At 48.0% G+C, this 24836-nt stretch overlaps 1 protein-coding gene across 5 annotated transcripts in view; it reads right to left on the minus strand.

Annotated features, from left to right (window-relative positions):
* LOC135908390 (cell adhesion molecule Dscam1-like) overlaps nt 1–24836 on the minus strand; it is a 52234-nt gene that overhangs the window by 18157 nt on the left and 9241 nt on the right. For 2 of the 5 annotated variants that reach the window (XM_070539010.1, XM_070539011.1), the window contains exons 5-7: nt 16047–16194; nt 3019–3167; nt 1875–2006 (exon numbers count right to left, since the gene is read on the minus strand). In XM_070539010.1, coding sequence (XP_070395111.1) covers nt 1875–2006; nt 3019–3167; nt 16047–16194 — 429 coding nt within the window. Of the gene's footprint in view, nt 1–1874; nt 2007–3018; nt 3168–16046; nt 16195–19327; nt 19499–20464; nt 20594–21717; nt 21844–22705; nt 22976–23281; nt 23516–23773; nt 23915–24047; nt 24168–24836 lie in introns of those variants that run through there. The other 3 variants (XM_070539009.1, XM_070539012.1, XM_070539013.1) reach the window with 3 other exon arrangements.

The following is a 24836-nucleotide window of genomic DNA, read 5'->3' on the forward strand; positions in this document are numbered from 1 at the left end:
GGCACCGAGCAGTAGCCTACCATGTTGCGCGCCTTCAAAGGCAGCCACTACCTATTTTAGTGCTTTCAAGCGTTGTAAAGGAGACACTCGAAGCGGGAAAATTTCGCCACTAAATGAGGACCGCAGCGCACGAGGGAATTTAAACTCGTTTTCAGCTCGCTTCGGCGCGCCCGAAGCAGCCGACGCGGCCGCTATGTCCACGTGATCCCTCCTAGCACGTCACGCCGACGGTGGCGCCAGCTTTTCCAGTGGTGGAGCTCGAGGCCAATACCCACGCGACACGAAGCGCAGTTATGCTCCATCAATGCCAAGCACATGGTAAACGACAAGGTTGTCAAAACACATTTGTTTAATTTTGGTTACTGCTATTGTGGGTACATGAGTTACGATTTGCCTCCCTTCTTGCCACTGCGCTCTCTCTCTCTCTCTCTTCCGGGCTGTCGTGATGATGCTTTCTGTATAGACTGGGCCTTATCGCATTGGGTCTTGTCTTATTGATCGCTAGTTCGTCTGTTCAGGAGCGCCAGTCTGTTTGATGTATTTATTCCTTTAAGTACTTTCTTCGTGGCGCTTGTTCCAGTGTAAATATTTTCGTTTTTCATTTAGCGCGGTTTCATTAGTGCTCGCGAAGAGCACGACATACACGGTTGTGTGATGTAGACATAAGCAGAACAGTATAACTGTAGGCAGCCTCTGTGCAATAAAAACGAGGGCGCATATAAGGGCATGATCTTCGCTGGCACTCTGGAAGAAAAAAAAAAGTTCGTGTAGGAAACCAACTATAGACGTCCTAGATCAACCGCTTGTGTTTACATTCTTCAGAATTACTAACGGGGCAAAACACTTAAGCTAGGACGAACTCGACATCCTTCCAGCACGCCTGTTTGTTTAGTCTTTATATAGTACAATCACGTGACCCCCTTCTCCCTTCTTTTTCCTTTGTGTATTTGTTAGCATGCCATGCGAAAGACACTTCGTACCTAATTACAAAAGAACGTTGAGAGTCTGCCGAGACAGGAGAGAAAAAAAACTGGCTGTGGCTTAGCTAAGGTTAAGCCCAGGATGCGAAGCATACTCGCCTTTATTTTAACGCGACAGCGTTAAGGAGCTCGTGTCGCAGAAAAGCCGGTGTCGTCGGCGTCGGCTCAGGCGTGCGGCGCTTGCTCAGGCGCACATTTCGTTGTCGCGCCGAACGCTGCGTTGCTCGACGCTCACCGCGTCCGATGCGGGGCGCGTAGTCGCTGCGCCGTAGCAAAGCCGCCTAGAAACAGTCTCTGTAGCACGCCGCAACCTTTGCTTCTCATTGCAACGAGCAGCTCTGTCTCCAGGAGGCATCTCACCTCGTGAGTGTCTAGCAGAGGCAAGCGCAGCTGCCGCGAGCGACGGCGCGAGTTGGAGCCCCGTTTGTCGTGACGTCACGGTGTCACGTGGTATTGAAGGCGACACCGCCGCGCCTGAGGAGCTGGGTTGAGCTCTCGTAATATGCTTCGCATAAAAGTATTTTACTAACAGCAAGGCAGATAAGTTTGCCTGTGCTAGCACGATCCAGCCTGCAAGTCTGCACTGCGGGAAAGCATTAAAGGCGTACTAAAGGATGACGATGACGGGGAACATAGACTCGGTAGCTGAGTGGCTATGACGTTGCACTGAGCTCGAGGTCGCGGGTTTGATTCCGGTCGCGTTTCTATGGAAACGCGCAAACGCTCGTGTACTTTGGTTTAGGCGCACGTTAGGGAACCCCATGTGGTCAAAATTAATGCGCTACGGCTTGCCTCATAACCATATTGCACTCATGGCACGTAAAACCCCAGAATTAAATTTTGTTTTGGAACATCAATGCGCAGAAGGAAGGTACATCGTCCCTCGTAGCTCACCGGAGTCCTTCCAGTACTGTATGACGTATTTGGCGACCGGGCTGTTGCCGCTGTACGGCGGAGACCAGCTCACGCTCGCCGAGCGGCTCCACGTTTCGGAGACCTTGACATCTTGTGGCTGACCGGGAACCTCTGCGGAAGAAGCAGAAATTGTTCACGGACGACGAGGACCGTGGTTCGCCCAGTATCTACATTCTTGCAAGTCGCGTGTGCTCACTCGAGGTTTCACTGTTGCCGAGTTTAAAACTAACACTTCACTGCATGGTGCAACTGTGCCGAAGCATATGGGTTGCGCGATATAACCCCCCTGGTCGATTGATGGCCGCTTGGATACAAAGCATGATTTTAAAAAAATATTTAGGCCGTGATGGCTCAACAAATGTTCGTGAATCTCTCCATGTTTGATCTTTGGCTCCTTTAGAACACAATTAGTCTATTTTTATCGCTAAAGAATTAGCTAGACCCTAGAAGACGCTGTCAAAATCCATGGCGTCACAGCGAGGTGGTGCGGGAAAGTTCAAGGAGGCGTCGCCACCCGTATTTTGCTATTGCGCTGTTTCTGGCTTAACAAGCGTCTTATTCTTGTAAGAGGGACGTTTTTCATATTGCAGAAAGGTAATTTACTGATCGTGGCCTTTTCAGGTTGAGCGCTTTGCTCACTGCGTCCTGGGCTGTAAGTGGAGCATTTACAGAGGTAACTCTGCATTCGAAGTGAAAGTGTTACCGAAAGAAATTGTCAGAAAACTGGCGCAACACGCGCATGAGCATGAAGGCACTTCCCCTGCGCTCAACAACGAGAAAACGAGTTTCTGAATGCACAATATTTTCGATAGTGGCTTTTAATTGAAAGTGTAGAAGGGCCTGTGTAAACTTAAGCTGCTATGTGTTTCGCATGCTGGGAGCCGGCTGAAAATATAATGCTTTTCTTTGCGTCGGGATACCTGCTTTATGAATGCGTGGTGCGTGTTTTACAATACGGAGGTAAGCTGTGCGTTGCTAGCAATATGTTTCCGGTTCTCTTGAAGCAAAGTAATGACCTTGTCAAAACGCGCTTCTTAGCTAAACGTGTTCTTTGTGACGAGCCCAATCGAATTGTGGTTTAAGAAGGGCAGAGCGAAAGAAAGAATAACGAGAGTGTTCGTACCGACGACCAACAACTTGCTGGTGCGCTCGTCGTGGCCGAACTCGTTCTCGGCGCGGCAGGTGTAGACTGCGCCGTCGCTGCGCTCCGTGCTGGAAATGAAGAGCTCCGAGCGCAGGCCGCTGTCCGTCATGGTCTCGAATATCTCCAGCCTGTGGAACACAGAGGGGTAGCGACGTCTGAATACTGCAGGAGTCATTCCGCGCGGAACTTTTAAGTTGAATGTTTTGAGTGAACTGCGGCAACTGAACCCCCCCCCCCCCCATTTCCGCCCGTCCTTTACAGAAAAGCACGCGCACGCACGCGCGAAAAATTACAAATTCATTAAGTTTGGAAAATGAGATGATCCAAGGGCCTTAAATCTCTTTGAAGACAAATGTTATCCTTTAATTCCTTGAAAACTTCGTGTTTAGGCCGACTTTTCAGCATTCAGAGCAACGAACTCCGCGTGGGGGCTATGCCATGGACACTGTCTATCAAGAAACATTTCTTTTTTTTCAGTGTTGCAGTATGGCATGTTGACGACAGCCACCAACGACGTGATTGATTAAGTCATTATTGTCATCGTGGAGCTGCATAAAGCCAGATCAAGTGACCAAGCGGTGTCAATGTGTTGTTGTTTGGCTAGTTGGTTCACGCCGCAGCCATCATGGCTCTGTTTTCGAGCCCTATAGACTCTAGAAATGCCTGTTGGAAAGCATGTTTCAGCGATTTGGCTTTAATACAACGTGTAAACTTGGGTGAAGGCGGACGCTATATGCAGAAAGTCATTGACATCATTACAACGGAAAGTCGACTTTCAAAAAGCACCTGAAGAGTTTGAAGCCAGCTCCAACTCAGCAGCTGCTCAGCTGAAAAAAATTATAGCTTAGAAGGAGATTTGACTCATTTTCACCGTGTTTGTACGAATAAGTTTTGTTCCCCTTTTTTGAAATTTGTACTTAGACATCCCTGAAATGTTTGAATTCTCCTTGAACTTTGAGCCGAATGTTCCGCACGAACCCTGCTGATATGCTTTAGTCGTCTTTGACATGCACGAAAAAAATTATATATATATATATATATATATATATATATATATATATATATATATATATATATATATATATATATATATATATATATATATATATATATCGTTAGATATGTTTGCCTTTTATCTTGCTTTCTTTATTTTGTCCTCCTGGCTTCAGAACACTGTCAAGCCTAGAACTCGTTCATTACCGGGACATTCAACCACGTCAAGAGGGACGCGTGAAGGGTTGGTCTACCGCCTGGCAAAGCGCGCGGCTGAGATCTCTCTCTCACGGCGACGCTCGTACTCAAAAGTCTCGCGAACGCTCCCGCGGCTTTAAAAGCGATAGCGGGCCGACCAAAGCGCAGCCCACAAGACTGCAAAGGAAGGGGAGACGGAGCCGCTCTTCGCCGCTGCCTTTCTCGAATTGGTTCGGCCTCTGTCTCATTTTACACGCCCTCAGGAGGGCGAGAATGCACGCTTCAGGCAGCAAAGAAGCGAACGGGGTTGAAGAGCGCGTCCTTCGCCTTCTGTCATCCTCTCTGGCGACGCGCCAGCGGCTAGACGACGCGGCAGGAGCAGCATATGGTTGGGCCGGTGGTTCCAGATGCCGAGTGCTTTCTTTTGCCGGCTTCGCATTGCTCTCTGCTTTAACCGTTAGCTTTTTGAAACGGGGCGTGCTAATTCCTCGCTGTGTATTGCACGCCCAGTTTTTGCTAGAGTCGGGTTTTAAGACCGAGCGACGCGTCCAAGGCGCAAATGCATGTTCAAAGAAATTCGTGTTGTGGCGCTGAACCTAGCTGATTTCAGATCAATCGCAGTCGCCACGCGCAGCTCTTGTTGACAGCTATCGTCCACAGAAATCTTAATGCTGATATTAGAGAGTTTTAGAATTGGGGGCGCAAGGCTCTGGGGCCCCAAGCCGCGTTGCGTCGGTTGCTGTTGGGTCTAGGTGAGCAGCAGAGTTTGAGGATTGGGTCGAACGCAGACAGCGTTGGGTTGAGCGCTCGGGGCGCCGCAGTGTGGAAAATAGAAAGGTGCTTGAAAGAAAAAAAAAATGAACCTCTTTTCTTACACGTGAAAACAAACAGAATGCATTTTTGAGCAAAAAGAACAAACAATAAAATGTAAGAAACTGTGTTAGTACCGGTTAGCATTGCGAATTAAGTGTGCGATTTTAAGCCAAGCAAAGCCAATCGAAGCAAAGTATTCTTAGTTGGTGTTTTCTTGTGACGCGCTGCGAAAAAACTGCGAGTTCACCCATGTGAAATGACGAAAATCAGTCGAAGTAAATAACGTATGCTCTGCGACCATCTGCTGTACGCCATCGCTGTCACCCACGAGGGCGGCCCAAGACGGCTTGGGGGCCCACGCTAGTTTTCAATTCTTGGGTCTTGGGTTAACGCGAACGCAAGAACGCAAGACTGGCTTGGGTTCTGCGCATGCGCACTTGTGGCGCGCAATTTTCTTGGGTCCCCAAGCCGCTTGGGCCCCCAATTCTAAAACTCTCTATTATCGTGTGGCGCAAGAACAATTGCGTTCGCTTATGCGATGCCGCGTTCTTATTTCTCGCCTGGGAAACGTCAGCAGAAAATCATTAGCTTCGCGAGCTCTCTTTACCAAGTTGTCTTGCCACTATAAATTGTTTCTTCTAACCTTGGGCAGTGGCGTTAGCCGAGGCTTATCGCAAATCATTGATTGATTTCACCTATTTGCAACTGGATGATCACTTTCATGTTGAAAGTATGAACGAAAAGTTGCATAAAAGATGCCAAAACAAGTAAGCTTGCTACCTAAGCTCATGTCTTGGCAAAATTCAAGGATATCGCTTACCCTAGCCGATTTTTGCCATTTGGTATTTATATAGATGCCGTAAAACTGCAGCGACTTGTGAGTTCATTTTCTTTAGTTTGGAGAGGTGACCGTGCAGTGAAAGAGAGAAATATAGGTCGAGAGCTCAGCGAGTAGTCGGCTATATCTCAACATGCTGGTAACTGTTACGGGAATATAACTTTTTAAATAGCAAGCATGTGGTGGCATAGACAGGAATTACGAGTAATACCACCGCAGCAGAAATTTTCGCACACAATATTAGAGTATACAATCTACAGTACAGCATACAATCTGGGCCTTGTGTACACGAACATCGCGCGTACGCGCCGTACGCGATTATGCATGCATTCCATGGCTGCTGTGGAAAACCGTAAACGCTGCGGGACATGACCCTGCTGTTAGTTGCAACTAGATTCGTCAGAGTGTCCAAAAATTCCTACTTTGCTTTTACAATTTCTTTTTTTCTTTCTCAGCGAAGGCAAAGAATTTGTTTGGGTATACATGCGGCCGTTTGCGAGCAAGCCTTGGCGGTTTCGTCGTGCCGCCTAATTTCCGCCGGATGACTCGGCACACTGGCGTCTCTGGGCTGGACGCGTTCCCGCCCGTGCATTCAGGCGTCAGTCACTTCGAGTTGTCGAGGGTGTCACTAACGTTCTGCGCCGCTTGTACGGGGCGTTGAACAGAAAACGCTGTTTGATGCATGTCTTTGAATACAACTTTGTCGAGAAGAATGTTGCTTAATGCCTTGGCCACGCCCCTGGGAGTATCTTCCTTTAGCGAATGGCGGCAGTGGGCTATTCCGGCACGGTGTACCGCATAGACGCACACAATGGACGCAGCCTTCTTTTTTTCGACGCACAAAAATGGGCATGCCATTGTGTCTTCCTGTCAAAACTGGTGATGGAGCGCACGTAACCGTTGGCGCCCGCTTGAACCATCGCCAAAGAGAGGGCAGCTTAGTGAATGCTGGCAGAGGATAAGATGGCGGGATGAAATTGCAGACGCAAGATTGGTTGGGCTTGTGCAGGACCAGCGTAATTGGAGATCTCTGGGAGCGTCCTTTGACCTTAAGTGAACTCAAGACAGATGGCCGTTTATGATGATCATGACGATGATGCTGTTCATTTAGGTTGCTGAAATTTGAATAGCCTGCAATCGCCCAGAAATGCTGCGTCACACTCGTAGCTGCTTCATCGGTCACTTCATTTATTCCCAGTAAACCAAAACATATCCTGATTTCGTCATTTTGGCATGACAATCGAATCACAAATACAGTTATCTATGAAACATTTGCATACCCTATTCAACATATCTGTATTTAGCAGGTTGTTACCTACTACGATTGAAAAGCTGCCGTTGCCGTCTGGGTGGCATGGCCAAGTTAGCAACCTTTGAAGCTTTTCAAGCTTTACAAATAGTCGTTCTGAATAAAAACGCAATCAAATCGGCGGGTGTGATTTTTGTGTGCAGAGGGACTTCCTGAAGGTTACGGTCATGCCGGCAGGCGGTGCCTATAACCTCGGACACCGCAACATTCTCGCCCTGGGCGGACGCCTGAAGTGTCGTCGCGCCGGAGAGAAGCCATCATCACTTCGTTTTTTCAGGTGTGTCTCTCTGCTTAGTCGCGGAAATAATGGCTGGGCAAGGTCAATGGTCGTGCCGCACCGTTTTACCACCATTATCTTGCTCGCTCTCTCCTTCATCTACTCACAGGCGCATCTTTTTTCGTTAGCTGCTTTTGTGGCATTTCTCCGTTATGTTCTATAGCAGCTGACTGTAGTTGTCGGGGGAAAAAAAAAGAGAATACCACGCGCACCTCTGCTTTCGAACAGGGATTCTGAAAACAACAATCAGCAGGCGGAGGCAAAACGCAAGAAGCGTTCTGGCACCATAGCATGAGTTTAAAATGCTAGGTATAACAAGATCAATTTGTGTCGTCTGTGTCCTTTCGCTGCTGTACAGCGTCGTGGCAACTGAAGCCGGTCTTTCGTAGGATGGAATCCTGGTAGAACACCACGTGGCGCTACATCATTGCAACTACGAACTATGGAATTTTCAACTCCGACAATCTAAGCTTTCTTATCCTCTTATTTAAGTTAGCTCACGCTTAAACTCGCTGGCGTGACCCTTCGTTGCACGGCCATCGCACGCTGTAATTTTGCAATCTTGATGTCGCTGTCCCTGCGAAGCGGCGGCTTCGCTCAAGCGGCTGCTTCCAAAGATCGATTGTTTTCGCGACCGATTAATTCCGATAGACTAGCCGCGTGCTCCGTAAACACTGCTTTGTTTGCTGCGTGCCCGTGGACCTGAAACGCGAAAATGAAGCTCCTCGCGGCTGTCGGAGACGCGGGGAGGAGATGGCCAAACAGTGGAAGTGAAGTGCAAAGGAAAAGAAAAGGAGAGAGGGAGAAAGAAAAAAGAAAGAGAGAAGGAAGGAATGACGAATGAAATAAAAAGGAATCTCGTCGCACGCGGTGTGACTTCACAAATGACCGCTCGGCTGACTCCGAGAGTGGCCGGGTAATTGCGCGGCCATGGCGCGCCTGGTTGCACATTTTGACGATTCTGATTTTCCCGTGTATTTTTCTTTTTCTTACTGGAGCGATGAGTAAGGGGCAAGGGGAAAATAGAATAGTGGACGAGCGCGCGACCCAACCTGGGAAGGAAGGTAAGTTGGAGGAATGAGCTTTGGTTGAAGGAGAAACAAGAGAAGAAAAGAAAAATCACAAGAAAGAATGAAACGAGGTGTAACTAGGCCGCTGAATATGAAAAAAAAAAGACGATGCGACGTCTGAGCGGGTCCACGAATGGTGGCGAGAGGAAGCGTACGTATCCTGTTTTTCGCGTACGCGTATATGATAAAAACATGGAATGCTCGCTGGCAAACGCTATGTATACAGTGTCATCCCTCTCTGCTATTTTTTTGTATTTTTATTTAGCGTGTGTCTCGCGGCTGCAGCACATTCTATTCTCGGAAAGCGTGACGAAACGTGGGAACCGCTCGGCGTCGTCGTCTGTGGTCTCGAATGAGCGATTCGCCTTAGAACATAGCTTAGCACCGCTCGGCGGAGTCATTAGTCACGCTGTAGTACGTAGTTCTTGCTGCCTCTGACCTTCGTGTTTATTTGCGTGCGCTACGTCAATTCGAGCCTCTTATACATTTCCATTGTTTCTATTAGGGCTCGTACACGCTTTCGGCGGTGCTTCGGAGAATCCATTCGCATGCGCGTCGTTGGCGGCAAGAGCTAATCATTGGCTCGTACTTTGGTTACATTGCTTAGCGGTGTTGTGTGGCGCCTGTGCTTGCAACCCAGCTTTGCGCATGGGCGAGTTTGTGTCTCTGTGGCCATATTTTTGTTGCCGTATACAGAACACACGCCTACACGCAAACATCATAGCGCTAACGTCGGCGAGTTGCCGCTGCCAGTACAAGATGTGCGAAGGAGCAAGCGTTGAGAGGGGCGCGTTATAACGCTGACGGGACACTCAGTGACTTAAGCCGATTCAGAGTGCGGGATTAGCCGAAACACAACAAAATAAAAAAAAAGAGAGAAACTGTTCGCGCATTATCAACAAGAGCTTTGGTTGGTTTCTCCGAATCCTGTTTCACTAGAGTCACGACTTGGAGCATCGTCTTCTCCGGTGCTCCGCAGCTCTGTCACTTAGACGTCCCGGATGGCGTAAAATGTTACCTGGTTGGAATTACGATCATTAATCACATTGAATTATTTTCTCTCGATGTCCCCTACCGTCCCACTGGGCTGTAGCATAGTGCAACTTATCTGGTAATTACCGTTTGCTGGATCGCCTTACTTCGTCTTTAATCTTTGGCTTAGCCGAGGGTGAAAAAGGCTCTGCTAGGCGACTGGTGAAACAGCGCACAAAGTTTCCAGTATATATAAGCCCCTCGAAGTTAGGCCTCCACGGTTTCGCGGCCCCTAAATAGATCGGGGCTGCGGACTATATTTGCACGCTGTCGGCGCTACTTCCATTGTTCGCGCTTGGTTCACGCCGCTGGGCACAAAGTTAATTTTCTGTGACCTATGGCCGTGGTTAAGTGGCGCAGTGCGTAAGACCGCGTGCACGTTGCAGTGGCTCTACTGCCCCAATAAGTTATATTGGTTTTCTGAAAGCGTGATATATTTGAGATAATCTGTTTCTTTCTCGCGATTATCGATGAAATCGCTGAACCCCAAGGAAGCGAGGTCGTAGAGCTGTAGTATTTAGCTATAAACATGTCGGCAACGCTGGCTGTGTGAACATTTGAGAAACCGCGCGGGCAACTGGTAGCAGTGGATAAGATACTTGAGCATACCACGTTCAACAGACCAAACAAAACCTGCGGAGAGGGGCTTCCACAGGGTTTGCTGTATATAATTATTTATTTCAGGGCGCACATTTTTACTTTCGGAATTGAGGCAGCCACTCTCAATATTTCAAATGAACAAGACTTGGGCATTGAGCTGCTTCATTCCGCAGTTGCAGCAGATCTAAAATTTAGGCCGAGATGTGCCATACATTAAATAATTGGGAAGTCAGTTAGTGATCACTCTTGTCAAACAGCGTTTATAATGCATTTGCTTATATCCGCCGCTTACAATTCTGCGTTGCCGAATAACAAGGTGCATTATATCCACTCCACACCCTTCAAGAACATATGCTGTTCTTCCGCTACGCGGAATAGTAATCTATTCTCAAAGGAAGATCTCGGTGTCTGAAAGCCAAGATTCAAAGGAAAGCACTGCACGGATTTCTTCGCCGATAAGGGCCTAACAGTACAGCCAGATGAAACCTGTCGATGTCACCCATCTCCGCTGTCGCGTTGTGTAGAAGAAGTAGACGGTGAGAGAGAGATAGAAAGAGAAAGCAAGGCTCGTTGCATCACTTATAAATGCACACCACACACGCACGGGGACCCAGCGCGCGCAGGAACAGCCGCTCCTTCTTTCGCAAGAGATGCAGGTTCGTTGCTCCCAAATAGATGACGTCACCTCTCCCTGAGCGCGCTCTGGCTCGGCCCGCTGCCCAGACTCCTCAGCCACGGCGACTACTGCGGCCGGAGCGTTGTGGGGAGCGGGAGAGGGTTCTGGGGAATGTGGAGCGGGAGGGGCCGCACTGCAGCGTCCGCGGAAGCAGGCGTGTGCGGAAGAGGGCGGGAGAATAATATTGATCGCGTCGCCGGGTGTGCCTGGTGGCCCCTTTCGGCGGCGTTGTTCTCTTCCTCCCCTCCGGTGTGGCTCGCTTCGGGCTCCCTGCCGGCACTGGCACTGCCACTGGCGCCCGTGGGTGATCCCCCCGCCGCTTGTTGTGCTATATAGCCCGGGGCCTCCTTAACCTTCACATTTTTTGGGTCGCTCGCTCGCTCCCGTTTTGGCAGACGCTACGCAGTTAAGAATCGCTTGTGCGTGTATGTAACGCTTTTCATGTATGCGGTTTTGAATGTCCGCATCCTCGCGCGCGCAACGACGACTTGTGCGCTCTGCGACTAAAACTAGGGCAGAGGGAAGCAGGCAGTGAAATGCGCCCGGTGACTGCTTTCTTGTTGTGTGCCTTCTGTTAAGGACTTCTGTTATGAGGGCGGAGTGCTAAATGCTCTTGCACTATGATTGAAGCACAGCGTGCGCTAAGTAATCTCGAATAGTCGAATATAACAAGGGGCTCGCCGCAACGGCGTCTCTCGTAGTCCCGGTGCTGCTTCGGAATGCTGAACAACACTGCTGAGCAGACCACACAACTCGGTGTTAGTGACGTCAAAGTCAAGCCGAGTGATTTCTGCTCGATACCCAGCGTACATTTGCCCGCCTCTTTTGAACATTTATATGCTGTGGCACGGTACATTGCTCACATACATGTTTTGCTTACTTATGCAGGATTCTCGAACGTGGGCGATGGTGCGTTGCTATACGAAAACGCTTCTACTGCGTTTCTACTGCGTGCTCCGTCTCGTCACAGTAGACGAGACGGAGCACTCCTCGTCGCCTGTATTCGTCTTGTGTGTTAGTGTCCATTTGGCGCGAGGAGCTTTTGCTGTACTGTGTGATTTAAGGACAGCGTAATTGCGGGAGTCGAGAGGGAATTTGAAAGTTAGGAGCTCTGCTTAGAGAAATTTGCGGACGACACGCAGGTGCTTAATAAAACATAATAACAAAATTCAGTATATTCAGCAGGAACGAGCACGTCAATAGCTCGTGCTTTCGTGACATCGGAATTTTCATTTCAGTGGCGTTACCGGTTTATTTTTCGCATCTTCGGAGACCATAGTGTAGGCGTTTCCGATTTGGATGCTTGGCGAGCGTCGTAAAATGCACCACAATTGCCCTTAAGCTACTGCACACTGTAAGCTTATTGCACATCTAGTAGTGAAAAAAAACAAAAACATTTGTGCTTTTTCTCACAGGAAACTTTCAATCAGGATCTACTGTGAGATTCACAGCTTCACAACTGGCAGGATAATAGAAAGCTGACCCAGCCGGCAAATAATCACTGTGAAAATATAATTTAAACAACGCGGACACAATAAAAAAAGGGAGAGAATGCGATGATGGTGTTCTACTTGTTCCGTGGTCGAACGAAATTGCTCGCGAGCTGCCAGAATTGCTCTCGTATCCTTCCCTACATCTTTGTGTCGAGTTTAAAATTTGCTCGCGTGCACTTGAACTGCGATGAAGTAAAAAGCTCGTTAAAACACATTTTGTTCGCTTCCGCATAAAGCCTCACGAAATGGCGTACATTTGAATCATTAATTTCCCTCTCGTTGTACAATTTTCTCTGGCTATGCCTTCCAACCCATCGCTGCCCTGCCCTTTCGGTCGCATTTCTGGGCACTCTTTCGTTATATTCTTGCGTTGCGTTTCTGGGCCACAGCGGAGAATACATGCGCGCGCACGCTGCGGGCATTCGTGCTTCCATAATGAATGGGAGGCAGAAGCGGTGACCGTTTGAAAACCCCGTTCCTTTGTTACGCCGGCAGACTGTTCGCGTTTCGCACACGAGCTCACCTGCTCCGTTATACATGGGCTCTAGTATGTATATGCCACTGCGACGTAATCCTCACATACATTGCCAGCGGATGCGGTGTCCTCTTTTCCTTTATTTTTATTTTTGCGAAAAAAGCATTCCACGCTTTTACGCACGCGATGAATACTTATAAAATTTGCGCGATTGACGCGCAGGCAAGCGATGTGCGCGCAATGCAACGGGTCGCCGCTGTAAGCACCATCGTGTTTTCAACAACCCGTGTGTCTCTCATTTGAAAACAATATACGCAGTTACAGGCCTCTGTAGTATACACTGTTCGTCGAGATGTGCGTACTTGCCGTGTCTCTTTCAGTGAACGCGCAGAAAACAAAAAAAAATCAGCGCGATGGCATTTGCTTATAGATTTCATCGCTATGCGGATGACGCCAGAAACTGAAACCTCCATTCTTCGTGACTGACTGATCGATTTGAGCGTCCCAGAAATATGGCTTGTCTATAAGGGACGCCATGGGTGAGAACTACAAATAAATTTTGAGCGTGGAGAGTTCTGCAACGCGTGTCGAAATATCGGGATGCGTAGTTGTTCTTGCGCTGCGTCACCGATCCGAATGCGAATTAACACTTCGGTGCTCGTAGCACATTCGTCACGAGCTGCAAGCCGTCACGTTTTCTCGTCGGTGTTTTCCGTTCTGCTGTAAATGTGTTGTGCAATTGAGAGCGAGATCTAAAGCACCTCGGCTATGTCGTTTCAATTGTTTTACAGCATAAAAGATTCAGTGGCGATTGAGTGGGAAATGCAAGACATATGTATATGTACACAAACACACAATTAGCTCTCCCATACCCATTATACCCCCACCACGTGGATACGTCCAACACTTCACACACATACACTTTCTCCCACTTTGACACGGCTAATGCTAATGCATTTAGGAAAAAAAAAAGAAAAAGAGAAAGAGGAACCTACATGAGACGAAATAAAATCGTCACAGCAAACAGAGAACAGCGAAATGCTGTCAGGCAAAAACACGGGCCGTGCTTTGCAGTCTTTAACAATTGGTGCACACTTTTTCCACGTATACGTGACGGCTGCAGCACAACGGATAAGCTCAGTCATATATACTGCATGCTTGATACATATAGATAAATTCGAACACTGTGTGAGAACCACTGCGTACACATCGGTGGTTCTCTGCAGCTGAAAAATCAATACGCCGAGCACAGATGGATCTGCCTGTTAAAGGCGCTCGAGTCTATTCGAGTTTTACGTCCGGGAGCTTGATAATTCCCTCCCTTTTTTCGCAACGTGTGATTCTGCTGTCCTTGCTGTTTGTTTTCTCGCGCGGCACTTTGAAGCGCGCGCTACGCTCTCAATTTTTCAAAAAAAAGAAAGAAGAGAAAATAAAAGTTAACTATTGCACCGAAAGCCTTTCTCGGCCGCATTCCGTAGGCAGGGCCGGAAACATGGATCGAACGTGCCGTCCGTGTGACGTGATTTAATTACGCGATTAACCTAATTAAATCCTTCCCTTAGCGCTGCACATGTAGCCCACGCGCAGTTCGATTTGGAGGCGCACATTTTCTTTTAACTTGCCCGGCTTCACAGACAGTATCTGGAGCGTGTTCGCATCAAGTGCGTGCCTAATTACCGTAAAAATATATAGGTGTATATGTATACTTTTTTTCCCGGTAGTGTTTCTACAATTCCCGACAGATAGTTTCAACTTGAATTTGTTAACACCCACAACTAGGTGGCACGCTGGTTAAGCGCACGCATGAGAATGGGAGGTGGCAGTCACTGCTTATTGATTGCCGTACTAGTGACTACATGAAGCCTGGATCGCAAGATGTCTTGCCTGGCTTCAGACTTCATGCGTATCTATAGGCAGCGGCGAAATTTCGAAGCAGCAACTGGAGCGAAGTTAGCGCTGTGCTGACTTTCTGGCAGTGTTCAAGTTTAATGATGTCTTCCTATATTTGTACGGGAATCAGAGTAACTCGTACTTTCCGTTTCGTTATGACAATAACACAAGCGTAGAGCGTAACGCGCATGATAACATGTCTGCGCCACTGTAGTCCGCATTCGAACTGCCCAGCACGAGGTCGAGCAGTAGTCGTCAGTATGTTAACGATACAATTTATTTGAACGACTCCTTTTGAACGGTATCAAATTGAATAACATCGATAGCGACGCATTCCCGTAGGCACATATAGCGAATATAAATTTCACACCTTGTTTGATTTCAGTTTGATGCTCTAGTAAAGCAACCCGCTGCAGATTGTTTGCCTATGGGATGCATAGCGCCACGCACAAGCACACAGTAGATAGTAGGATGTGAAATGTGATATGAGCGGCATAGCAAAGTAGGCCTAGTAGCGAAGTGTTTACCGCCGCTGGTGCTTATTTAACGCTACACCGATTACAATCTCACTGACTTCGCCAGTACCGTTGTCGACGATATTTATTTGTTGAAGTGCTACGGCGCTGTTAGGATCGCCACTGATTGTCCTGTGCCAGTGGATGGCACCTTCTGGTTCATTATTTGCTCGCAGTTTTAATTTGTGTCACGAGATGTACGCGTTAAACGCGCAAGTTGTCGATTGCCTGTAGTCGGTCTTCGCTTAATCTATGCACGTTTAGCCTCCATTATATTCGTCTTTTCCTGTCTATTATGTGTATACACGCACACTTTTAAGAATTCAGTTTGTCAGATAAGACCTTGCATGGATGTACACATTATCGCCAAGTTATCATGTCACGAACGTCAGAGAGGTGCCCAATCGCTGCTTGCCGTATAACAGCTGACAGCTTCAAGTCATGTAAATCACCGCATTGTAGTTTCACAGTCGATTTGTCTGACATTGCCGGCTTGAACACACTTTAGGTATTATGCAGGGTGTACCAGCTAACGTTAGCCAACATGTTCGACGAAATAAAAAAAAGAAGATTTACAAAACATGGTGCAAGATACGATTTGAAGACCTACGGTGTTCCGTCGTCAGCCCTCTGAGGACCGAGCACCGTAAGTCTTATAATTGTGTGTTGTACAGTGTTCTTTATTTCTTCTTTCTTTTTTTTAGGGGTGGGGGACAACTTGGCTAACATTAGCTGGGACACACGGTGTGAAGTGCTAACAAGAAGAATAAAGAATGAACAAAAAAACGAAGGAAAAGAAAAAGGAAAGTAGAGCAAGCAGAATCTTACCGTGAGTTTCCCCCTCGGTCGATTTTCTGGACGCCCTTGGACCAGGCGACGGTGAGCGGCTGGTCTCCCTGGGCGTCGCACACCAGCCGCGCGTTCTCGCCCCGCCGAGCGGTGACCACGCTGTGCTTCTCGGTGAACTTGGCCGGCACTGCGAGTGTCCGCGTGCAGAGCATCCCACCATTAGCATGTGCGCTCGTGGCCACCGTCTCATAACGCCACGCGATGCGAGAGAGTACGAAAGGTAGACAGTGTTCGTCTTACGTTTCTGCTACAGCTGGAAAGACAGGACGTGGAACGTTACATTGAAGAAGGCACTAAGTAGCATTGGATGCACAAAGCAAGGACTCTCATAATGGAAACAAAAGTAAGGGAGCACTGTTAGATCAGATGCAGAACATTGCAACTCAACACCGCGACGTCGCATATTAATTTCATGTCGAAAACATGTGTCTTCACTTCAACCTCATGAGGCGCTTACCGCAATGTCCGTCATTTACAGATTAGCCAACTTCGTTTTCATTCTGCCCATTTCTTTCTTTTTTCTTTTTGTGTAAACACAGCAATTAATCCATCTGTCTTAGTTCTAACTGCAATGGATAATATAGACCAGACATTCAAACCTGCAATTTTGCTACTGCTTTAATTTATGTTGAAGTGTGGCGCTAGGAGTCCTTTGTAGAAATCGAGGAAACGGAGTGAGCGACGCGAACGCTAAGCTTCCCGAAAGAACCCAGTTATCTCATGATCGGGAAGCCGGCGTCATGTGTAGTGAGACCGACACGGTATCGAACAGTCAGCATGAAAACCACACTCAGGTCTGGAGGCGTATTTTTTATTTTTTTTTGTGATGATCGTGTATACGGTAAACTACGGCAGTGCAAACAGAGTAACGGAAAAATTTTCGTTCGTACAATCAACGAGAAACACTGGAGATACAATACAGTTTCACTTAAAGTGTAAACATTAGTTACGACCTCCGTTTGGAGATGAAGAAGGAGACGTGAGATTGTATGAAATTTGTGATAAAACTTTATTTAATGTCGGTGTGGGTGCACAAACTGGGTACAGATTTGGGATCGCGAAGAAAGAATCGTGGTAAAACATGGCGTGTATCACATGTGCTGAGATGTTGGTCGGCACTCGAGAGAAACCACCTGCATGACTCCGCACTGTAAAACTTAAGGCCTTTCCCGCCTTAGCGGGAACAGGTTAAGCAGATACAAGGAAACCTCGCACGTGCGCACCGAGTGACGGACGCAGAGCGAGTACAAAGAGTGTTCAGGCAGGGGCTGGCCAGCTCCCTTTACTCTTTTTTTGAAGGCTTATTTTAAAGCGAAGCTTTCTTTGCCTTTCCCTTGAATTTTTACGCTGCTGCCGCTTTCTTGTCCACCGCGTAGGAAAGGGGGGGGGGGTGTTCAGAGTGTTGTATGTACATGGCTGGAGCGTGGCAGAAAGAAACGTCGAGGCGAGAAACTAGCTTGGACGTTTCCAACGCGTGGCATGTGCACAATGACCTCTGGAGCACCCTAGGTGTCGCTACTTTAGCCTCTTGAAAGCTGTAATTATCCGTATCCGTGGCCCCCCTCAAAAGCGTTGCAGAAACTGCAGCGTTTGCCTTTCTACTAACGAGCAAGTTCAGAGGGGACCTGTATGGAGAACTGCATCGAGGTGGGGGAGAGAGGGGGGGGGGTCAGAGAATTGGTTCCCTTACAGGGCGAGAGGGCGGGAGGGGGTAAAGATGGTGTGAGAAGGGAAGGAAACAGTGGTAGCGGGCAAGCTGAAGGTAGGGTGCACTTCTGCTGTTTCTGAAAAATAAACGCCACGCAAATTTGCCAAGCGGACAACTGACGCAGAGAGCGCAGACGTAAAGCCGCATTAAAACGCCGTAGTCTAGGCGACGCTACAGAAGCGGCCACACGTAAAATCACCACTTATGTGGCCGCCGCAGTAGCTTGATGGCTATGGCATTGCTGGAGGTTGCGGGTTCAGTCCGGACCGTGGCAGCCGCATTTCTACGGGAGCGAAATACAAAAACGCTAGTGCACTTCGATTTAGATGCGCGCTAAAGAACACCAGGATGTGAAAATTAATCCGGAGGCCGCCATTATGGCGTGCCTCATAATCGGATTGTGGTTCTGGCACGTAGAGCCCCATAATTCAAATAAAGTTTAACACTTCTGCCTGGATGCGATGTTCCATGTGAGGCAATGATAATGCTCAACCCTCGCTCTTTGGCCATACCTCGCCCTTGCGCCATTAAAGCTCAAACCTCAATCAATCAATCAACCCTCCCAGATATTATGAACAATGGCGCACAACAACGCCTGAAGCAAACACGTCTCCCTGTGTGTTCTGTGTACTACATAGACAAACAGCAGTTTTGCACGCAAGGTAACGTTTAACATCAACTCACCACTCTCGTATTGGACTAAACGCTGAAGAAATTGCACGTTCGCCGCCAACATCACCGCTAATTATCGTCAATAAAAGCGAACAGCATCGCAATCTTCGCTTACATCGATTCCCACAGCGCGTGGGATCAGCATGTGTTTTTTTTTATTTATAAGCTTCTTCTAACGTAAATGCTTAAAAAGCGTGACAATGGCAATAGACAAATCATAAGTTTGCTCTGGCGTTGCCAACTATCATGCACTTTAATGTTCGAAAGGAAACTGTTCGTGTCGGGTGCGATTCGTAACGTGTGTTTTGATTTCCAGAAGAACCATCAGGCTATAAAAATCAATCGATCTTGTTCAGGCGACGATAAATAATTGATCTCACCCAACTACACTGTTAAGCTAACTCAAATAAATAACAATAATTAAAAGAAAGGAAGGAGCACATCATTAGTGCTGTGGCAACTGGCGCCTTTCTAGTCAGCCCCTCAGTACCCATCTTCGGTATTAAAAGCAGCCGCACTGAGAAGTGAACAAAAATGCAGAAATATTCTTGTGTTAAAATTTAAGCGCACATTGCAAGCAGAACCTTATGCCCTTTATCATCGTTACCGAGTCCTCCTTGTCGTCTCTGACACTGCCTTGTGTTGGACGCCTTATATCTTATGGCTCTATTAAATGTGGTGCCAACAGTTAAAGACGATGTCCCGTTTGTGCAAGAGCGCAAGCACTGTCGAGCTTTTTTTTTTTTTTTTAAATCTCCCGTCGAATGGTTTCGCTGAAGCCGAAGGCGGAACGGGGCTGCGGAAGGGAAGCCGCGCGTCTTGCTTCCCGAGTATTTTTGGGGCTTCTGGAGTCGATGGGGTGTCCGGCGTATCTGCTTACCGTTGACGGCCACGCGGATCACTTTCCTAAGCGGCTTTCCGACGCCGTTGTCCACAAAACAGGCGTACCTCCCCTCGTCCTTTTTCGTAATGTGCACGAACGTGACGCTCCCGTTGCTGGTCCTGACGGGCACCGGTGTCTCGGAGTCACCGCAGACCAGGCTGCGCTTGCCTGCACAAAAAAAGTTGGCCGCTTCAGGGTTATACAGAAATGGTGCAATGATGCCTCTGAGGCGTCGCGAAACAGTTCATTATTCACGCGTAATCCTTTAGAAACTGTCATTAGGCACTTTTTGTTCTGCCGTTCTGGAACATTGGTTCGTCTGCGCTTCTGCCAAAGGTAGGGCAATCAATATACAAATTTGAATTGGATTCGCCGTGGCAGCTTAGTGGCTAAGTCGTTGTGACGCTGAGCTCGAGCCGCTGCGGCCGCATATCGATGGGGGCGAAATGCAAAAAGTGCTCGTGTACTTAGATTTAGGTTCACGTTAAATAACCCCAGGTTGTCAAAATTAATTCGGAGTCTCCCTTTATGCGGACATGCCTCATAATCAGATCGTGCTTTGTTCCATAACCCCCCCCCCCCTCCAAATTTAATTTTAATTGAAACTGTGATACTGGCATGAGCCCAACTTGAAAGGTTATTGATATACCTAATGCTCAATGTCGCTTCTGTAACTCCTGTAAGTGTAAGTTCTGTGCGCCCTATCGTGTCTTTTCTTAAAATTTTAAACCCAATTTACTTTTTGCATACAAGTTCAATCAAGTAGCCAGAGGCTTACTGATTCCTGATTACTAGTAGGTAAGGTAAATGGATTAAAACCCATTTTACCCTACCTACCTAATGCTCAATGGGAAATCTACTTCATGCAGATTCACAATTAAGTTTGGTTCGAATCCGCATGTCTCGAGTAATCTTTCCTTCAAAATAAGGTAAAGCTCTATTGCTCAAGGCTGTAATTAGAAATATGCATTATGTACTAGTGTACATTCCGCTTATGTCGATAATTAAAAAAACAGGTTTGTAAGCTTCAAGTTCTGGATCAATACAATCTGATTAGGTCTAATTAAAGGTCCTAACTTAAATGGGAATGTGTTACTTTATGACGGAAAGGCGTATGCTCGCGCGCACACTCACAGGCGATCAGATGGAAAGTCATGGATAGCGGTTAATAGCGCAGCTTCTTCCTCCCTGGCACGCCTCGTCTAACGCCGCCGCTTTCATATGGCAAGGGCCACGGAAGCAACAAGGTATACCCTTGACGAGGAGCTCCTCGAACAGGTGTCTTCTCCACGCGGCACTGTACAAACAGGTCATAGGCACGTGTGTGCCTTTCCCGTGGCTTGCGGCGCTTCATGCATACGCACGCTCGCTAGGGACAGGAAGAGCTATAGTTCGGGGCGGTGCCCCTCGTTCCGCGACATTGGAGACGGGGCGAGTGATTTCCTGTCCCGCGGCGTCTCCACCGCGACTCCTCCCCGCTTTCACTTGCTCTCCGTAGAGGAGGGCACGGCACGAAGCACTTGCCGTAAGAAGCCAGGGTCAAGGATGACCAGCTGCACGCCGCGGCGGAGCGATGGCCACCGTGCGGAACCGGCCGACTTCCGGCGTCTCTCGTGCCTGCGTCCCCCGTTTCTTGTTCGTCCCAGCTTTGTGCTCATCTCCTTCCGCTAGGTCGTTCTCTAGCGCCCGTCATCGACAGAGCTCCGCGCGATTCTTCCAACTTAGCGAAAATTCTACCCCGCTTTATTTTCTTTTTTGAAGATTTCTTGACGCGGCTTCCGTTCTCCTTGATTTGGGCCTCTGTCAACCGCCCTAACGCCATATGAAGAACAGGATCCTACGTTGCTCGGTAGCCTTAGATGAAGAGTCTCTCCTTGTCAACGTATTCAACGGTGGTAAAGTACGAGCAAGAGAGAATGTGTGCATCTCCTTGTGAACCGGACGGGTAATTCTTGCCGTACGTCTCGCATGCTATGGTGTGGTCTACGGTTCCGTCAGTATTCCGCAACACAGCACGTGACGAAATAGTAGAGAGCGGCGTTTGTTTCTTTCTCTATCTCTTTCGTTTGATTGCGCAATTACTATGACACTATACAGTTCTGTATTTACAGTGCGAAATTACTAGGAACGCTGCGATAAAACGGTATCATAAAGCCAATATTCAACGATATAGTGAACGTAATGAAATCTCTGCAAGCTTTCCTTCGACGCTGAATACTGCGAATAGTACCCAGATCTCTATCTTTGTATTTCGTAGTGGTAAGCAGTATAGTGTACACTTTGCAAGTGGTGCGAACAATGCATTCCTTCTTACAGCTCTGCCTGTTTAAGAACGATGCCTAACAGACGCGGTAAGTGAGGTCATGCTCATGTTCACTTCGGCTCACCTCCGGAGACACATCGGCTCCACGTAACGGCGGGCTGTGGGCGCCCCGCCGCAGAGCACCTAACCTGCACCTGGGCACCTTCGGCAGTGGAAACGTCGCGGGGTTCGTCGATCCATTGTGGAGGCTCTGCACATCGAACACCAGGAGAGACGATCGTAAACAGGGCAGTAGTTGGCAATAGTTTTCCAAAATCCGTTCACTTTAGGTACTAGGTAGGATACCAGGATATGATCGCCCGCAGTAAACAGAAGATAGGACGCACGCTGACCCTACGCGACTTTGTATGACTGAAAGCAAGTTGGTAGCGATTCGAGTTAAAGAGGGAAGGCGTGAAGATACGGACACAAGTTTGTGTTGTGCTTTTTGCTCCTACTTGTGTTTGTGTTTGCACGCCTGCTTTAAGTAACATGTACTCAGCAACGTTTCTCTGGTTTTTTTCTTTCTTTTTCATGTGTTTTCCCACACCCTTTCTAGCTCGAGGACTACGCGATAATTTAGTTATGATGGTATTCTGTGGCTGTGATCTTACGTCCGGCTTGTAAGCGTTGTAAGCTGCGAACGCCCGCGAACGTTTCCGAGATCGCACATAGTGAGGATCGCACATAGTGAGGATCGCACATAGTGAGGACCTTTCGCTGGGCATCGCGTATTTAAGGTGCACCCACTTTGTCGTCTAGGCATTAGCGAGATGAAGATGGCCAACGCTTTCCTGCTGTTTGTCTTTTAAGTGTTTTTGGTCTGACAATTTAGAGAATTTCGCAAGTGCCGATAACGCATGTGTGCGTAGTGTGTTTAATACAACGTTACCATCACTTTGTTCGGGGACGACGAGTTGTTTATAACATGCCGACATAGTTAAACGAAACGAAATGTTGCTGTCACAAGTAGATAGCATCTCCTGATTTTGCACTAACTTAATAATCTTATATTTAATCTTAATAACATATAATCAGCATGACGAAAACAAGGCGGTTTGGAGCACACTTACGCTTCACTTCCAGCGTTGATGTGTATCGGTCTGTACCCGCTGCGTTGCTCACCACGCAGCTGTAATTTCCTGCGCTGGCAGCTGTCACTGGGTCTATGCTCAGTGCCGAGAAATCGTCCTGCGACGATATTCCTTCTCGTACGGGAGCACCGTCTTTAATCCAAGAAAATGCCAGCGGCCGCGTTCCGCTTTGCACGTTGCAGAAGAGTTTGGTGCTGACGCCAGTCACAACGTCGGAGGGGAGCACTAATGGCTGAATGACTGGCGGTTCTGAAAAGTAAATACACTTGGTTACACACGCGCATGTCCTTGTCTCCGAGTTCATGTTAGCAAGCTTTCGACCTCTGGTATTTAGGAACATGCATGTCGAATTCGGCGCTAAGACTACGTTGAGCTGTTGTGCTACTTTAGGTCTGCTGGCGACGTGGCAGATCGTGTTGTGGTCTGCTCTGCCCATGCTCTTTTACCGCGCACGACATGTAACCATGCGAGCGTTGCTACCGACTACGCAGCGACCATACATTTTGTCATAGCGCCAAGGCAAGTGCTCGTTACAGAACATGAAGTGAAGCTTACCTTGATGTGACGCGGCTTCGTTCAGCGCCAAAATTGTAAGCGCAAACACCATCCGCATTGGGCCGGTTGAAACCTCATAGCGTGCTGGTCCCATCACGACTATACTGGTGGGAGGGCTTCACCGCACGGGAAAGCGCATTTGCACAGCTGGAGGCCGAAACTACGGCGAGTAATCCGCTCTTAATCCAAGCTCGGTGCGGGCTTTCGGGCAAGTCGGCGCATGGACGCCGACATGTCTTCTTCGTTTGCAGTAGAAAGCCCACCGCACAGACTTTTGGCGCCACATGGTGGATGCTGGCGTCACTGACGCTGACTGCTGGGTTTTTGTTGCCTGTGAAGTTATTTTAACCACGAGGTGCCTTTTGGCACGCAGGGCCCGACATCGTCAGGGTATAAATGGAAAGTGCGGCGCCAGCTGACGAAGTTTTTCGCTGTGGGGGCTGCATATTGAAAAACAGCGGGTTATTCGTCTTTGAAAAAATGAGCGCTTACCTCTGACGGATACCGAAATAGTTTTGGTAAGCCGCCCTCCGATGTCGTTATTTGCATCGCACGTGTATTTTCCTCGATGAGCTTCTGTGAGCGGAAAGAGGGAGACGACAGGCTGCTTCCACGTCTCGAGTGAGTTTTTATCTGCAATGAAAAGTAGCAAGAAATTTCATATTGACTGCGACACGGCTTCGATTGACGTCTATTATACAGTTTTCATGGCTTGGACGTGATCATTTTTCGCTGGGAGACAGTGAAAGACCGGATAATCACTCACCCGCCAATTTCTTCCAAGTTATCGTCGGTTCCGGCGATCCGGATGCCACACATGTGATGTTCAGCATTCCTCCGACAGTTCCGAACGCATCATTGGGTTCCACAATCCAGACTGGCGGCACTATCAACAAAGTTGTACAAAACAAGCTAAGAGTTTTACTCTGTGTATGCGCACACAGAGACTACAACGTTCGAGAAAGGATCTGAACGCGTCCATACCCCGATAAGTACTGTGGTGTCAAAAACAAGGAGCGGTGACATTTCATGTGGTGGTCTGGAGAACACTTTACCATCATTACATGCAGTGTTTACTACACCTAACTTTTAGCAAATGTTTAGATACGTATATTTGGTAATGTTTGTATTACAGAGAAAATCTATTGAACCTCGCACCTCCACCAAATGTTACGAAGAGGAATCCCGAAGCACAAACGTATGTATAACTATTTACACAGGAAAAGGTTAGTGGCAAATGCGCAGGCTAGTACAAAGGTCACAGCTCCAGTAGACAGCCTACCACTTCCTCTTCGCCTCCCTCCTGCGCGCACGGCCCTGTCCAAATGCATCGTAAAGCTATTTTCTGTCAGCCTTTCAGTGAAAATGCTAAGATTTCAGTGACAGTTCTAAAGACTTTCAGTGAAAGTCTTTAGAACGGGCGTTAAATACTCTTGTAAGTTATCAAAATTGACGTGGTTGTACTGCTTTCGTTTGAGCTGAACATGGGTAATTTAACATTATGTCTCTAGACAGCGTACAAGCGCTTTTTTCGTGTTATCACTTGAGCTAAGCG

This window comes from Dermacentor albipictus, chromosome 5 (assembly GCF_038994185.2).
Source record: "Dermacentor albipictus isolate Rhodes 1998 colony chromosome 5, USDA_Dalb.pri_finalv2, whole genome shotgun sequence".
Lineage (NCBI taxonomy): Eukaryota > Metazoa > Arthropoda > Arachnida > Ixodida > Ixodidae > Dermacentor > Dermacentor albipictus.